The sequence below is a fragment of the Platalea leucorodia genome (assembly GCF_965183815.1).
Source record: "Platalea leucorodia genome assembly, chromosome: 7".
Classification (NCBI taxonomy): Eukaryota; Metazoa; Chordata; class Aves; order Pelecaniformes; family Threskiornithidae; genus Platalea; species Platalea leucorodia.
Genome location: NC_138829.1, coordinates 71,341,513 through 71,356,743, shown reverse-complemented (window position 1 = coordinate 71,356,743; position 15,231 = coordinate 71,341,513). Strand labels below are relative to the sequence as shown.

Genomic DNA, 15,231 nt, shown 5'->3' with positions numbered 1-15,231 from the left:
ATGCCAGCAGCTGCAAAACCTACTAAATTTGTCAGCCTCTTCCAGGGTCTGTGTTAGTCTGCTCACAGGTGACAAAGTCCTACTGAGCACTGGGGAACAGTGTCCCGGGTGACTCTTCTGGTTTCCTCTCTTACATCTTTACTTGACAGCCATGGAAACTAAGAAATAGGGCTTCAGCCCAGCTCAAGGGGAATACAGTGTTTTAGACAGCTCTGTCTTTGGGCTTTGGTGGGAAACTAGTACGTTGAAAATGGGGTTTTCCCCTCTGAAGCAGGGGTGGGGGGAGAGGAAGGCTGGGTTTGCAGTGGAGGGTATTAGGGCCTGTATATTGCTAGGGAATGAGAGTGTGGTACTGTCTTTTTCTTGCTACTCCCCTTCAGTTGGGGAAGCAGTGTCTTTGAACTTGTGTGATTCTTAAAGATCCCAGGATAGGAGTAGAGATTTCCCCCAGAGTCTTTATTTTAGACCGTAATCTCTTCTGTTGCTGGTCTGGAAGCAATCCATGCCAAAAGGGTGAAACACTTCAGTAGGGAGGCAGTGCCTGCATGCAGGGTAAAGGAACTGGTGCTGCTGGGCACAAAGCAGGTCCTCGAAACCAGCCCTGCCTTCTTCCTATACCATCACCCTCCCAGCCTCACTTCGGTGCCTGTGAGAGGCTGGAGGTGGACGTGTTGCGAGTGTTAGAGGAGGGCTGTGAATCGCCCCCATATAAAGTTTCGCTGTGCTGGTACCCCACAGCCAGGCCAGTTTTGAGGAAGACGGCGAGAAGCAACCAGCCGTGGGACGCTGGAAGCCACTAATGCCATCCAAAGGCAGCAAGGAGGAGCCAGAGAGCGGATGCCAGGATGCTGGAGGTGCGGATGAGACCCAGTCCACCGAGCAGCTCAATGTGTCACGTCTACGCAGCTCTTCAGTGGAGATCCGTGAAAAGGGGTCTGAATTCCTGAAGGAAGAGCTGCACAAAGCACAAAAGGTAAGGCCCAGAGTTTGTGAGAGCACCTGAGGATGGCAGCACAGATTTGAGCAGTGGGGGTTTTCCTGGAGGTGGTGCTGAGGGAAGCAGGGTCTGAATGTGGCTGTGCCGCAGTCTGGAGGCGGCAGAAGAGGAGAGAGATTGAGCTGAGGTGGCCACAAAGTGCTCTGGAGCCGGACATGAGTTGCTAGGTTGACCCAAAGCCTCCGTGCCAACATCCAAATTAGTCCTGGAAACCTGCTGCAGAAAGCGGCTTGAGGCAGGCAGTGCTTACTATGGAGCCTCCTTGCTAATGGCAAATGAGCAATTCCAGCCTCAAAAGTCTGCTACAACTTGTGGAGGGATGCCTTTGGTGACACGGAGCGTGGTACAGGGTTTAGCGACAGGAGTCTTGGGTCGGGGATCCGTGCCGTGGTGGGGAGGGAAGGTTGTGACTGACAGATGGGGGCAAGCAGGCATCAGCACTACTGGGGCCTGCTATGAGCTCACGTGTCCCTCTGTTTCCTAAACAGGAGCTGAAGCTGAAGGACAAAGAATGTGAGAGATTGTCAAAAGTCAGAGAACAACTGGAGCAGGAACTAGAGGAGTTAACAGCTAGCCTATTTGAGGTACCACCCTCTTCCTTTTCCCATCATTTCTTAAACTAAGCTTACATCCAACTCCTTTAAGATAGGCTTTCCCTGAACTTCCAGCCATCTCCTCCCACGGTTTCCTTCTTTCCCCTGTTCCCACTTAGAGAAGCAGAGCTGGGCAGCGCTGCAGGCGCTTGCAGCCTCAGAGCAGGGGCTCGTACCTGCTCCTGGGGAGCATTTGCATGCATTTCTTTCCCCTTCTGGCAGCTGTGGGGTGGCGTAAAGAGCACAGTAGTTATGGGTCTGTACATCTGCTAGCAAAAACAGATGTGGGGATGCCTGTAGCTGGAGCTACGCATAGCTCCTTGTCCCTCTCCCGTGTCTGCTCTGTAGTCTGGACAGCAGCTGCTGTGTAATAGAGATGATTCCCTGGCTCGTGTCAGCCCTTGCTTGGGGTGGGAACAAGCTGGTTGTCCTCATATACTGTGCTCCAGTGAGCGTTCAGAAGGCCTGTTGGTTTGTGGTTTTTTTTTTTTTTTTTTGTAATGTGATTCTTGCCAAGCTCTATCCTGGCAAAAATCCCATTTACCAGCAGCTCTAATGTCTGGATTTGACTGGGCAGTGAGGAAAGCCAGAGCCCATCTGTACCTTTGAAACACAAGCTGGTGCTGAGTGTGAGGGCCAAGAGAGCATCCCCCTCCTGGAGATTTGGCTGCCTGGGCTCAGGGCGAACTTAGAGATCTAGTAGCTGAGGGCTGTCCCCTTCCTTTGGTGGCCTTGGACAGACCACTTCCAGACAGCACTGCGGGAGGCCCCAGCTGGGACTCGCACTGCTCCCCTCTTCCTGTGGGAGATGCTTTTAAGCCAGCCTCCACCATTTGGCCCCCACCTGAGCTACAGCTCCTGCTGTGTTGCATCCATGCCCAGCGCGGTGAGGGCTGGCCACTCCTCAAGGGAAGTGGGAGCAAAGTGCAATAACAAGCCAGGCGAGAGCAGTGACCTCACCAGCGAGGAGCCAAGACGTGGAACAGCAAGTCTGGATCAGGATCTGTGCCACAGACAGCAGTCAGGGCCAGAAAACAGCCCAGTGATCAACCAGTGACAACGCAGGCCTGAGGTCAAGTCAGGAAGCCAAGCTAGTGAGTCTGAGTCAAGGTCAGAGTCGCAGAGGTATTAGACTGGGCACAGACACAGCTGCTACACAGCTGTGATGTAGCACAGGTGGGTGCTAATGTTAAAGCTTCAGCTTTAAAGTAATTCCCAAGGGCAAGGAGGGGCAGGCACTTGCTTCTAGCTTTCTTCACAGCAGCCCCTATCAGTGAAAGAGGTGACCTTGGACTCAGCTAGCTGGATTCTTTAATTTAGCCAAGTACATTCCTAGAAGGGGGATGCACTCCAGGCTCTGCACTGAGAGCCTTCTCTGGGAAATTCTGGGGGAAGGCACTTCACGGCTGACAGAGTAAAACCCTTGGATGTGGCAGTGATGTCTGTCCCCCTGCTTGCTTGCCCGGAGCATGCGATGTGGCAGAGCTTTGGCCTGCTCTGGTGGCTTTGTGAGTTGGGGCTGCAACAGGCAGACTAAAATTCTCTCTGGTCCAGGAAGCGCACAAGATGGTGAGAGAAGCAAACACTAAACAGGCGGCGTCAGAGAAACAGCTGAGGGAGGCACGGGGGAAGGTGAGAACTGCGCTCTCTGTGACTTGATCCCTGTGCCAGGTTGGTGCCGTCTCTGCCCAGCCTGGCCGTGGTGCTGCTTGTTGGCTGGAGGAGAGTAAAGTGCCTGCAGCTCGATCTCTCTGAGATGCTGCATTTGCTCTGTTCCCTCTCCAGCAGACAGTGAGGGGGAAAAGGCATCCTTGCAGTCTGCTGCTGATCCAGCTCCTCTTTGAGAAATGGATGCCAGGGGAACCACAGAGAAGTGATATGCTGTTTAATTGCCACAGCTGTGGGGATGGATAGAGCAGGGAGCTGGGGAGTTGGAATTTCCTGACAAGGCTGCATCACAGGGCTGCTCAACTGGTTCCTTCATGAGGAGAGAGAAATTTCTTCTGGGTTATTGGGTCTATAAAGAGCCTGGGGCAAAATGTGCTCAGACTGAAGAGCAGAGGGATGGGTTCCCAAATAGTTGCTGTTTAGTCCTGTTTAAAATTCTGGGTGATGGTGGGCATTTGGGAGAATGGGGAGAAGGCTTCATGACTGGGCTTGTAGCTGGTTCCCTGTGGCTTTAGTGTTTGGTGGGCTGCAGCAAGCTCAAGCTCAGAAGGTGCTGTTGACTCTTGCCTTGTCTCCTCAGATCGACATGCTACAAGCAGAGGTAACAGCTCTGAAGACGCTGGTGATCACATCCACACCTTCCTCTCCAAACCGGGAGCTGCACCCTCAGCTCCAGAGCCCTTCTAAAGCTGTCTTCAGGAAGGGCCATGGGCGAAACAAAAGCACCAGCAGCGCAATGGTCTCAGCTGCCAGCCAGAATGTGACTCCAGAGCCAGTCAGCCATGAGTGCAAAGAGGTGGGTGAGGGCCATTCACTGCATCGGCCTCGGAGCCACTGCTGTCACTGGGCTCAGGGAGCTGTGCGGCTTCTGAGTTGGGCTTCCTGGAGAGCTCTGTGGTTTCAGTGGTGGGAGAAGCTGTTTGTGCAGTAGTGGCTTGTTCCCTAAATTTGTGCTGAGGCAGGCTCTGGAGGGTTTGTAGAGATTTCCTCTTCTGGGAAGCGTGTTGAAGGCTGCGTCAGGACAGCTGAGGGATCCCTGGAGGGCATGGACAGATCCAGGAGTTACCAGTGCCGAGAGGGGATATGTCAGGAGCTGCTGTGCAGAAGCCAGCTGTTTGCTGCATCTTGGCAGTTGAGCCCACTACCTGTTCTGGCGTGATTTGCTGTTGCTTCTTCTCCCTGCCTAGTTTGGCTTGGACACCAGGACACGTCCATCAACTTGTGGTCTCTGTCACTTGTTCTGTATTCTTGAGCGTGTTCTTCCTCTTCTTTGCAGAACGTTAGTTAATAATATTTAATTCCTTCCTCACTGGAAGGAACTGGGCAGAGAAGCATACAAAGCATTTGTGAATATCTTTCAAACAAACCCTGTTTAATTCCTTTCGGTGATCCTTTGATAGTCCCCCACCTGCTGTGACCATGGGTGTAAGTAACGCTTCTTCCTGTGAGCAGGACCTTTCCGTCTGGGAACTCTCCACTAGCCAGATGTGTACACAGCTGTCCTGGGAAGCAAAAAGGAGGCAGCTTATGGCACTTGGTCAGGAAGAAGGAAAATGAGAATGTGGTGGGGGAACATGTCTCCCTAGTGATTTTTTGGGAGCTGTGGCCTCTGTCACGACGAATTGTGGAGGGAGCACGAAGGCACTTGGTCACTTGGCTTGTGTGAGAATGTATGCAGAAGGGCCGCTTGTGAAATTAATACTCTCACCAAACAGGACTGTGCTGGCAACACTGGTAATGTCTGCTTTTGGCGGTGGATTCAATGAATGTGCCTTGTCAGCTTCCGCGCGGTGCTCTTGTTGCTAGAGTTTGGATGAAATGCTTCAGGCAACGTCGGCTGTAGCCGTTGTCCTGAGACAGCAATAGCAACGACAGATGAAGATCTTTAACTCTGTTCACAGGCAGAGAGGAACAAAGGCTATGTTAGAAAGAAAGCCAAATGAAAAAAATCAGTTCAGTAGCTGTGAAGCCCTGATGCACTGGTTTCTCTTGGTCAAGCAGGGAACAGTCCAGATATGCTGGAAGTTGGAGTCAAATGCAGTCAGCTAGAGGCTGCTTTGAAGGCTAGGAAGAAAAAGGTTTTAATCTTTTTAAGGTCCTGTGACCTCTCCCGATGCTAACCATTCCTCCAGTCAGAACAGAGGAGCTCCAAACTGAGAGCCCAGTTCGGTGAGCTACCGACTACCCTGTAGCAGTTGCCCTCTGCCTACAGTAAGCAGAGAGAACTTTTGCCCACTGGGTAGTTCATTTTGCTGTTCTTGGCTCAGTCTCAGCAAAGCTCATGTTGACAGTCTTTAGAGAAACGCTGGCTCTTGTAAGTGATGTGCTTGTTAAAGATTTGGACCTCTCATTTCTTTGTGTAGGTAGTTTCCACATGGTGCAGATATCCTGGGGCTTAAAATCCCAGGGCTACAGCTTCCAAAGCGACTAATAATTTTGTGTATCAAGGGTGGGGTGTTTTTTTGTTAACTTGGTAATTTCCATCCCTCGAAGTCCTTAGGGGGCTATGTGAGAGGTGGTCAAAGGGAACCTGGCATTCAGAGAGTTGGTGCTTGGTGCTCTATGGAAAAAATGTGCCCCATCTTAAATTGAGCCTAAAAATGACAGAATTTCTGTTCCCTTTTTGCACCTCAAGCTGAAGTCAAAAGGTGTGGCTTGTGGCCCCGTGATGTCTCGAGCAGCACACTTATTTCCCTGGAAGGGAGGACTCGAGCCTTTCTTTGTATCTTCTGTTTTGTCTCGTGTTTTTTACCTCCCTTTCTTGCTTGTCCCTCTAAACCTTTTCCTTCACTGTCTGTCTCTTCCTCTGCCCTCAAAGTCTGGGTTACCCGCTCTCCTCTCTCTGCTCCTTTGTATCATCCCCGGGAAGGCTATCCACATCACCTATGAACCAAGCTGGCAGGCCTTGGGGGCAGATGCTTCCTCATCCTTGCGGCAGGTAACTTTTCTGGACAGCACTGGGGAGGGGAGGGACCCATCCGCCTCTCACGCTTCCAGCCTTTCAGTTCTAGCTTCCCTTTATGCTAACCTCCATTTTTTTTTTTGTTTTGCTTTTGTGTTTTTCTCAATTTGTTTTTCCATCTTGTGGCTCTGAAGCTGTCTCCTGGTACCAGGTGAGCAGTCTCCGTAGCATAGAGCGAGTGTGCTAGAACGCAGACCTTTTTCAGCTTTGTTCACTTATGTTCTTTGTGTTGCTCAGCAGGGTTTCTTTAGTTTTGTTTTTCCTTTTGGTAGCTTTAATAGGATTTGCTGGCCTTTTAAGGAGATGGCCTGTCAGTCAGGTTGGTGGTTCCGCTAATGATCCATCTGGGTTTTAAATGTCAGGTCCCAGAGAGTCTCCAGGACTGAAGTATTTTCAGCCAGACAAGGATGGAGGGAGCAACCCTCCTGCTGGCTCAGGGCATGGGTCCCATTCTGCTGAGCAGTGATAATGCTTGCAGGTCCACCTGTAAAAGGCAATAAGCAGACATTAGAATGGGGAAAGCTGTTCCTACTCTTTGAGTTCCCTCTGAGAGACCTCCTTTCCTACAATCAGCTTGCCTCTGCAAGCCTGTGTGGCTGCCCAGTGTTCCCACTACTTCCGTGACTCCCCAAACACCAGAGTCCTGGGCTTAGAGTGGCCTTTAAAGGGCTGGCATACCCTGTGAGCTCATACTTGGGCTCACTGAATGTAGTCCTGCTGATGGCTGTTTATTAGTAGCTTTTTCCAATTCATCCTTTTCTGTAGCAATCCTTTCCTGCCTCCTGTGTCCTGGGTGCCATTGCCACTGTGCTTTGCCATTCAGCTCCTCTCGTCATTCCTGCCACGGGCTGAGCGGGCGCTTGGTCTGTTCGGTGGTTGTGTGGTGGCTTTCCTGCAGCAGAGGTGCTGCCCTGTCCTGGAGGAAGATGGGATAGAGAGGTGCATGCAGGTTTTAGGCAGAATAAGCCCAGTATGGCTGTGTCAGTCTGGCACAGAACTGCTGATGGGTGGGAGATGAAAGATCCTTCGAGCAAGCCAGCTTCCCTCAGCCACTTCTGTGATGTCTGAGCCTTTCTAGATGCCAAAGCAGATGTTTCATAGTTAGGTTACCTGCACAGTAACAGATACCTTCTGATATGGTGTCTCGCCCTCCACCCACCTTCCCTCTTCCCGCTCCTCTTGGACATTTGCTGCAGGTCGACTCCATTTTATTTGCTGAGTTCCAGGCCTGGAAGGAATCTCCAACTTTGGATAAATCCTGCTCCTTCCTGGACAGAATTTATCGAGAAGATGTAGGACCTTGTCTGGACTTCACTAAGCAGGAGGTGAGTGCTGGAAAAGGAGGACAAAACCTGCACAGTCTGGCAGCACTAAAGTTGCACCTTTATGGTGGTGACCTTTGCACGTTCGTATCTGAACTCATTTCTCTTTGCTGCAGCTGTCGGAGCTGGTGCGAGTGGCTGTGGAGCAGAATACACTCACCATTGAGCCGGTTGCTTCCCAGACACTGCCTGTGGTGAAGGTGTCAGCAGAAGAGTGCGGTGGGCCGAAGTAAGGAACCGTGCTTATGCTCTCTTGTCCTCTCCTTGCTACTGGTCTTTTTGTACCATCTAGTGGAGTTTGGTCAGGCCTCGCTCAGTCAGTTGAGTTGAACAGTTCAAAGGGCTCAGCTGAGTGTTCTCCTCACCTATGACCAGGGGTAGTTCAGCTCAACTCTGAGTGTTCTCCTCGCCTACGACCAGGGGTAGTTCAGCTCAACTCTGAGTGTTCTCCTCGCCTACGACCAGGGGTAGTTCAGCTCAACTCTGAGTGTTCTCCTCGCCTACGACCAGGGGTAGTTCAGCTCAACTCTGAGTGTTCTCCTCGCCTACGACCAGGGGTAGTTCAGCTCAACTCAGTGTTCTCCTCGCCTACGACCAGGGGTAGTTCAGCTCAACTCTGAGTGTTCTCCTCGCCTACGACCAGGGGTAGTTCAGCTCAACTCTGAGTGTTCTCCTCGCCTACGACCAGGGGTAGTTCAGCTCAACTCTGAGTGTTCTCCTCGCCTACGACCAGGGGTAGTTCAGCTCAACTCTGAGTGTTCTCCTCGCCTACGACCAGGGGTAGTTCAGCTCAACTCTTTACATGAGGAGGGGAATTAGCTCAGCTCAGCTGATGTACTGGACTTGACTGTTTTGGGGGATAACCTAGTGATGTGTTAGTGCCCTTGGCTTGGGAGAGGTTTGTTTATTTTTTTCCCTTAAGGTAGCAACTTTAATGTTCTCTGAAGGTGTGTTTGCATAACCTAGGGTGAAAGGATTAAGTCAGAGCTGCATTATCTCATCTTCTTGCATCTTGTGAGGTTTAAGCTCCCCTTGCACTCCCAACCTTGTTGATGCACCAGGTGGGTTTGAGCCTAGGTCAGAAGAGATCTCCTCTTGCTGCATATCACCTTCCCCACCTGATGCTGTCACCTTGCCATCAGAACCGGGGCTATGGATGCTGCAGAGCTTGCGTGACTGTATCTGATGTGACGGACAGCTTGAGGTTGCCTTAAAGAAGAGGAGCGCTAGCAGGAGTGACGTGATATTCCAGACAAAGATAGGGGATTTTATTCAGCCGTTGAATTTAAGTTCAGTCAGGGCTTGCTCTCTTTGTTCTTCCCTCCCTTACCTTCAAGCAGAGCAACTTGTAAGCAAAGGTGTTCCTGTAACAGTAAATGCTGCCGGCATGCAGTTTTCCTACCCCTCTCTCCTGCATTTTCTGTCATCTCTGGGCAAATTGTTCCATGAGTATGTGTCAGGCCTGTTCCAAGAACAACCCATCCTGTGTTTATCCTTACTGGTTTCCTTTTGATTTTTTTTTTTTTGTGTCTTCGCAGTGGGTTCCGGTCACAAATTGTAACGTAAGTGAAGTGTTTATTTTTTAGTCAGTGATCAAAGATCTCTAATCCATTAACAAGTTACTAAACTTAGTGCAATTTAGCACCTTTGAGGCTAGAGCTGAACTAAGCTAACTTTTTAACTCTGTTTAATTTCCACCCAGACAGGATGGTAAGGAATCTTGCTATTGGCAATAAAGGACCCCAAAGGAATTTGTTCCCCTTTGTTTTCCAGATGCAAACCACTGATTTTTATGACAACTTTGGACAGGCTGTGGGCCAGAAAGGAGAAAGCTGGGGTCCCTCCCCAAGCTGGGACCTGCCAGACCTACTTGTCTGTACTGTACTGTGCAGACCTCAGTGCAACAGTTTGAGGAGTCTAGATGGGCAGGGACTGAGTTGGCCACGATGTGACACTGCCTATATAGCATCAGGGTAAAATGCTGGCCAGGAGGTGCTGAAGACAACTGGCTTTCATGATGGCATGCCCAGCAAAGTGCCCTGGGGTGCGTAGAGTGCTGAAGGGCAGGTGTCCAAATGCTGTGGTTTAGGTTACTTCTAGCTACAGCTGTGATAGCTGGGGTTACACCAAATGGAATCAACCAAGCCAAGAGTGACCAGCAGGAGTCTCTTTTTTCCCAGTGCGCTGCAATGCTCAAATTTAGGACCTCTTAAAAGTATCTCATTTACAAAGGTGTCAGTCATCCTGTACCTTCTGAGGATTTGATCCCTGTAGGTTGTGTTAATATTTGGGCAATGATTACTTCTCATTGCCTCTAAACACTTACAGCCCGTGTTTCCATTCTTAGCTAATAATTGCCTTGACAGCAGTGGAAAGCAAGCACAGAGACATGCTCAGAGCTCTCTGAAACATCTACTCCCACGTGTTGTCATCTTCCATGGCCCACCAAGCAATTTGTTGCAGCTGGGGAGTGATGTCCCCCTTCCCACCATGCAAGCACTAAGTCTCCGGGGAATGTGGTGATGACTATGCAGTAGAAAATTCTGCTTTGCTGCTTTAAGTGGTGATGAAGGAAGGGCAACTGGCTGGTGCTGGGAACCATTCGTCTTGCAAATAATGGAAGGAAATGGCAAGAAAACAGAGGCATGCTGCACCCTTGCTGGTTACATCTTTCGGTGGTCTTCCTGGGAGCTGAGTTGTCTTGAAAAGACTTTTCTTCAGTCGGTCTGAAATCTCCTTACAGTTGTGAAGCCAAGCGTCTTCCCTGTCTGCACAAGAAGGGATTGGCTTGTTCTTAGGAACTGCACGCCTTATCCAAAGGCCCCTGGAGTCAGTACAAAGTCACTCCATGTGGCTTCAACTAGTGTAGGTCCGAATCAGGCCCAAATTAATGAATAGGAGCCTGGCATAAAGGCTGCGGTGTGGCTTGTTTTAAGTTCTCAACATGAGCAAATTCTGCTCAAATGCTGGATTTACCTGTTTTGAGACCAGGTTTGGTCCCCAGCCAGCGTGTTTGCATCCCACCAGGAAAGCTGATACACCTCAGCAGAACGCCTTCAGCAAAAGCCTTGCCTGGAACATGGAGGAGATGTGCAGAGACCAGATGACTTTTGTTATGCTCTGCTCCAGCCTCACGTCTTTAATATCTTATGTGGTTTTGTTTTGGGCTGTCTGCCAGGGAAAGGGTACAGCCTTGGTTTGCTTGGGCATGAAGTAATTCATGGTTCCAGATATTTAGCCTAAGGTCTCCTACACTTGCCATTTATGAAATCTTTCAAGGAGCAAGAGGCTCATATTTTCTTCTTCATGCTGAACTGACACAGCATCTGGCTTCTGAGCTCCCACTTCCACCTCTTGGGGATAGTCTTGAGGCTGTTGAATTGCTGTGCTCTGCTGTGCCGCCAGATTGCTGAAGGCTGAAGTGTTTTTCCTTCGTCTGCAGGAAATGTGCTCTGAGTGGCCTCCCCAGGACCTGCAAGCACCGCATCATGCTGGGCGATTCTGGGAATTACTACTACATTTCACCATCCTGCAGGGCCAGGGTGAGTCTTCCACCTTCCCAGGGTGCCTCCACCCTCCAAAATTGTTCCAAGCCCTGAGATGGAGGAGCTCTTGGGTCAGCCCTCAAACTGACAGAGATCTGTGGGGCTTGAATTTGTTCCTGGAGTCGAGGTGGCTCTTGGTCGATGACTAGGGTGCAGGTCTCCAGCCCTGCCTCATGCTCTGGTGCTCTGCCTTACCTTCCTTCAGGCAAGCTGTCTTCAGCATGTTCGCTTTCCATGGTGTGATTCAGTACAGGGCTTTGATTGTTTTGCTTTATTATTATTTTTTAATTCTCCTTTGTAAAACACAGTAATTTTCTGCTCTTTAAATGCTGGCTCTTATTACTGTTCCAGTACAGATCAGTGACTCAAATGGTTATGAGAAGAAGCTGTCCTTTCTTTGGAGGGAAGGGAGAAGGTGAATGATTTGTTAATGTTGCTGCTGGGGCTATGATTCAATAGAGCATTTTAGAAGTTTCTTCTTTTCCGAGTTGCATATCAGAAGAGCTGATCCTGCAACATGTGACTTTCTGAGACAAAAAGTTGGTTTTGTGCATGGACTTAAGTTGACTAATTTTTGTCACTGGCACCAAAGTAATGTGTCATGAACACCCTTACCTCCCTGCACACACGCTTTCTGCACAAACCTTTGACTCCAAAGATCTTCATTCGGTCGGAGAACAGTGCTCTTTGAAGGAAAATCGTGGACTTTGCTGCCACATTAAGTAGTGATTACTTATGTCTCAAACCTGCAGTAGATTAGAGTTCTTCCACAGTGTGTCTCACGGATAGTGTAATATCTTGGGATGGGATTGCATATGCCCAGAATTTGGATTTTTTTTTTTTTTTTTTTAGCCAACTTTCTTCCTATCTCTTTCTGCCTGGTGGTACGTGGTACCATTTCTCAGGTGCCGAACACTAAGAGCTGTCCTGCTCTCCTGCTGGGTGCTGTGCCAGCCTCTTGACAGGCAAAGCAGTTCTGTAGCTGACTTTTTTTTTTTTTCCTCCCTCAGATCACAGCGGTGTGCAACTTTTTCACATACATTCGCTATATCCAGCAGGGCTTGGTGAGGCAGGATGGTAAGTGGGGATGGCAGCTTGCTGCGGTGGGGATGCCTTCTGTGGGCCGTTGGGAGGGATTAAGAGGGTCCTATTTAGCGTGGCAGGAATGGGGCCAGCTTGGGGTATTCCAAACTCCCTATGTCTTTTAGAAACAGTTAAATGACAAAAGAAAGGCATGAGCAGGAGGAATAGATGCACCTTTTCCTTGCTCATCAGCTTGTTGGGAGCTTTGCCCTGGGGTGGAGCTGGTAAGGGCTGACCTGAGGAGCCTGTCCTGCTGGACCCTCCAGCACATCTGCTTCCCTCTCTTTGGGGATGAGCCTGGCTGGGCCGCACTGAGAGCACAGCGTAACAGGAGGTGGTGTCCAGCTGTGCCCTGCTTACTGATTTTTTGGTGTTTTTTTTTCCCTTCTCTTCCCCACACCCATTTTGCTTTGCAGTGGAGCTGATGTACTGGGAGGTCATGCGGCTCCGGAGAGAGATGTCTCTGGCCAAACTTGGATTTTATCCCAGTGAGATGTAAGCAGACGCCTGAGCATGGAAGGAAACTGCTCCTGTATGAATGGCTTGTCAAACGTAGTCTGCCGAACAGATGAATGCCGTGCCTCTCCTGCAGTGGGCCTTACTCCCCGCCCTCCCTCCGCCTGAAGCTGATCCAGGAGCAAGAAGCACAAGTTCCACCTTCAGCTGTCCCACTTCTCCAACTGTGACTGGAACGCAGCTGCCGAGCTACCCCCTCAGAGCTGGGCTGGCCCTGGCGGCTCTGGGGTGGCCATCTACAGACTGTCCTCTTTGGAGTCTCCTATATGCAGTGTATATCCATTTTTTTTAAACTTTTGTTTTTATATGCAGTCTGCTTTGGCATAGTCTGAGGCCAGCTCTGTGCAGGGCAGGAGTCCTGGACCTTCTTTGTAAGCAAGTCTTTCAGGACAGATGCTGGCTGTCTGTCCGTCTGTTCCACTCATTCTTTGGGGTGGAGGGTGCTGTGTCCAGCCACACGCCTAGGTCCTGCCAACCATGCACTCCCCTCACGGCCCTGTAAATGCCAGAAGCACACAATAATCTTCTGGAGAGCCATGAACAGCCTGTTTCCAAGTACTTCCTTGCTCCTTTTAAAGGAGCCTGCACGAGAAGCTTTCTGCCAACCGAGTCACAAAGCGGGATTTGTGTTTGGGCTTGCGATTTGGCACTGGGTAATCCCCAGGCTGGGGGAACAGCCGGAGCAGAGGCCGGAGCTGTGCACCTGGGGCTATCGGCAGAAGAAAGTGAGGAGGGAAACTGCTTAACTCGCAGCTGGCTGCAGCGTGGCCGCAGTCTGCGGGATGTTTTCTCCTGGTCTAGAGAATCTGCTGCAGTTGTCACGGGCGGATGCAGACCTTCACGGGTGGTGCCCTGTGACAATCCTCAGTGCAGGAGTCCCCTGTGGTGCTCTTAGATACAAACCGCACGCCCAGACAGATGCCTTTGAGCTGTTCCTGCTCTCAGGGTAGCTTTGGGCAGCACTGGCCCCACTGTTTAGATAGAAACCATGGTCCCAGGCTGGGTTCTTTGTCTCCAGAAGGAGCGTGCCCAGGCTGGGTGCAGTCTTGAGGCCCCGAGATTTCCTCCCCGGTATTGCAGCAGACGTAGAGATGCATGTCCACTGGGAAACCCCGCTTCTTCTGGGCTGCCATCCCCACTGAGGAGATTTGAGACATCTTTGTGTGCACATGAGGGATGTGGCTGCAGTTCCTGCATGCCTCACATGTGCTGGGAAGGATGTCACTAAAGCTGCTGTGAAGCGGAGGTGCTCTACAGCTTGAGCTCAGGCCCAGGTTTGTACAGAACTGTGTTAAAGCCATGACAGTGTTTTGTAGCCAATTTAGCCATTTTTTTTCAGTGACTGTGGAATCAGCTCAGCCACTACCCACCCCGGGGGTTTCATCTCACGTTGGCATTTCTGCACTCTTGACTGGCATGTCACCCTGTCCCTCCGCCATCATCATAACCCCCATCTGAGCAAGTTGTGCCCAGAACCGGCTCACCATCCTCAGCTCCATTAAGTTTCATCCTCTCCTAAGAGGTGCTACAGTAGGAGCTCTGTATCTTCAGTGGAAGAAAACTGAGCTGCTGTGTTTTTGTCCAGGGGAGAAGACCTGTAGAAGACCCCCATGAGCACAAGCTTTCCTGTCACTGAGCACACTCACAGTATGCTGCTGAGTTGCTCCTCAGGGGACTCCTTTCCTTAGAGCTATCCTGGCGTGTGGTATTGTTTGCCAAGGTTTAGTAGCTATGTGAAACGTGAGTTGTCATCCCCAGAGCTGGGAGAGCACCTTCCTGACAATACATACCAGCTTTGCACCCACCTCCGTCAGCTCAGACAGGGCTGACCTCCGAGTTGTTACCACCCCAGTTCTGCTTTTGCTTCCCGCAGCTGAGTGCCCCAGCTCGTGCTGCTCGCCCTAGCTGGGTGAGTGCGTACATCTACTCTTCACCAAAGGAATATCTTTCAAATGTGGAGTTAAAGCCTGGAAAATACATCTTTGGGTGAGAGTCTGGCTGGGTCTTGAGCTAGCGATAAACCTGCATCTCTTTTGGTGCTGTCTGCAGACTTGTGGCAATTTGACATCAGCTTTTCTAGAGGAGAAAATAGAAATGTTTTTTTTCCCAGCTGCAGATTTCAGCTCAGATAAATTCTATCCCTGCCAGTTTCTCCTTGTCTCTGTTCCCCCTGACCTTCTGATCTCTACAAGTCATCCTGGGCCATTAGCTGCTACGTTGCACGACAGTCGTGGCTGCATTGCAGCACTGGGAATGAGGTGATCTCTATGTAGGAGACATTTGGGTTTGTGGGATTTTTTTTTTCCCCCCAGTGTCACTTTGTAAAGCACTTTGAGATGAAAGGAATTGGAGAAATGCATTGTATGAGGTTGTCTTACATTTAAAACAAAGCAGAGAGAACAATTGGTAAATTAATACGAAGTCACTCCGTTAACAGCGGGTTGGTTGCACCCTGCTCTTTAATAAAGGAAAATAAACATTAGTTATTAACCTCTTTAAAGGTCTGGTTGCCGTTCTAGGGTTGGGTTGCTTGGGGCACGTGTGC

The 15,231-nt window shown here is 50.3% G+C and overlaps 1 protein-coding gene across 17 annotated transcripts in view; it reads left to right on the top strand.

Moving 5' to 3' along the window:
- RAB3IL1 (RAB3A interacting protein like 1) overlaps nucleotides 1–15,231 on the top strand; it is a 41,475-nt gene that overhangs the window by 9,476 nt on the left and 16,768 nt on the right. For 8 of the 17 annotated variants that reach the window (XR_014228763.1, XR_014228764.1, XR_014228765.1 and 5 more), the window contains exons 3-12: nucleotides 739–973; nucleotides 1,486–1,581; nucleotides 3,145–3,222; nucleotides 3,839–4,054; nucleotides 7,417–7,545; nucleotides 7,659–7,771; nucleotides 9,081–9,104; nucleotides 10,985–11,084; nucleotides 12,098–12,164; nucleotides 12,587–12,959. Coding sequence is in view for 8 of the 17 variants with exons in the window: in XM_082317635.1 (XP_082173761.1) it covers nucleotides 739–973; nucleotides 1,486–1,581; nucleotides 3,145–3,222; nucleotides 3,839–4,054; nucleotides 7,417–7,545; nucleotides 7,659–7,771; nucleotides 9,081–9,104; nucleotides 10,985–11,084; nucleotides 12,098–12,164; nucleotides 12,587–12,669 (1,141 nt within the window). In the remaining 9 variants the exon portion in view is untranslated. Of the gene's footprint in view, nucleotides 1–738; nucleotides 974–1,485; nucleotides 1,582–3,144; nucleotides 3,223–3,838; nucleotides 4,055–7,416; nucleotides 7,546–7,658; nucleotides 7,772–9,080; nucleotides 9,105–10,984; nucleotides 11,085–12,097; nucleotides 12,165–12,586; nucleotides 15,181–15,231 lie in introns of those variants that run through there. The other 9 variants (XM_082317635.1, XM_082317638.1, XM_082317639.1 and 6 more) reach the window with 5 other exon arrangements.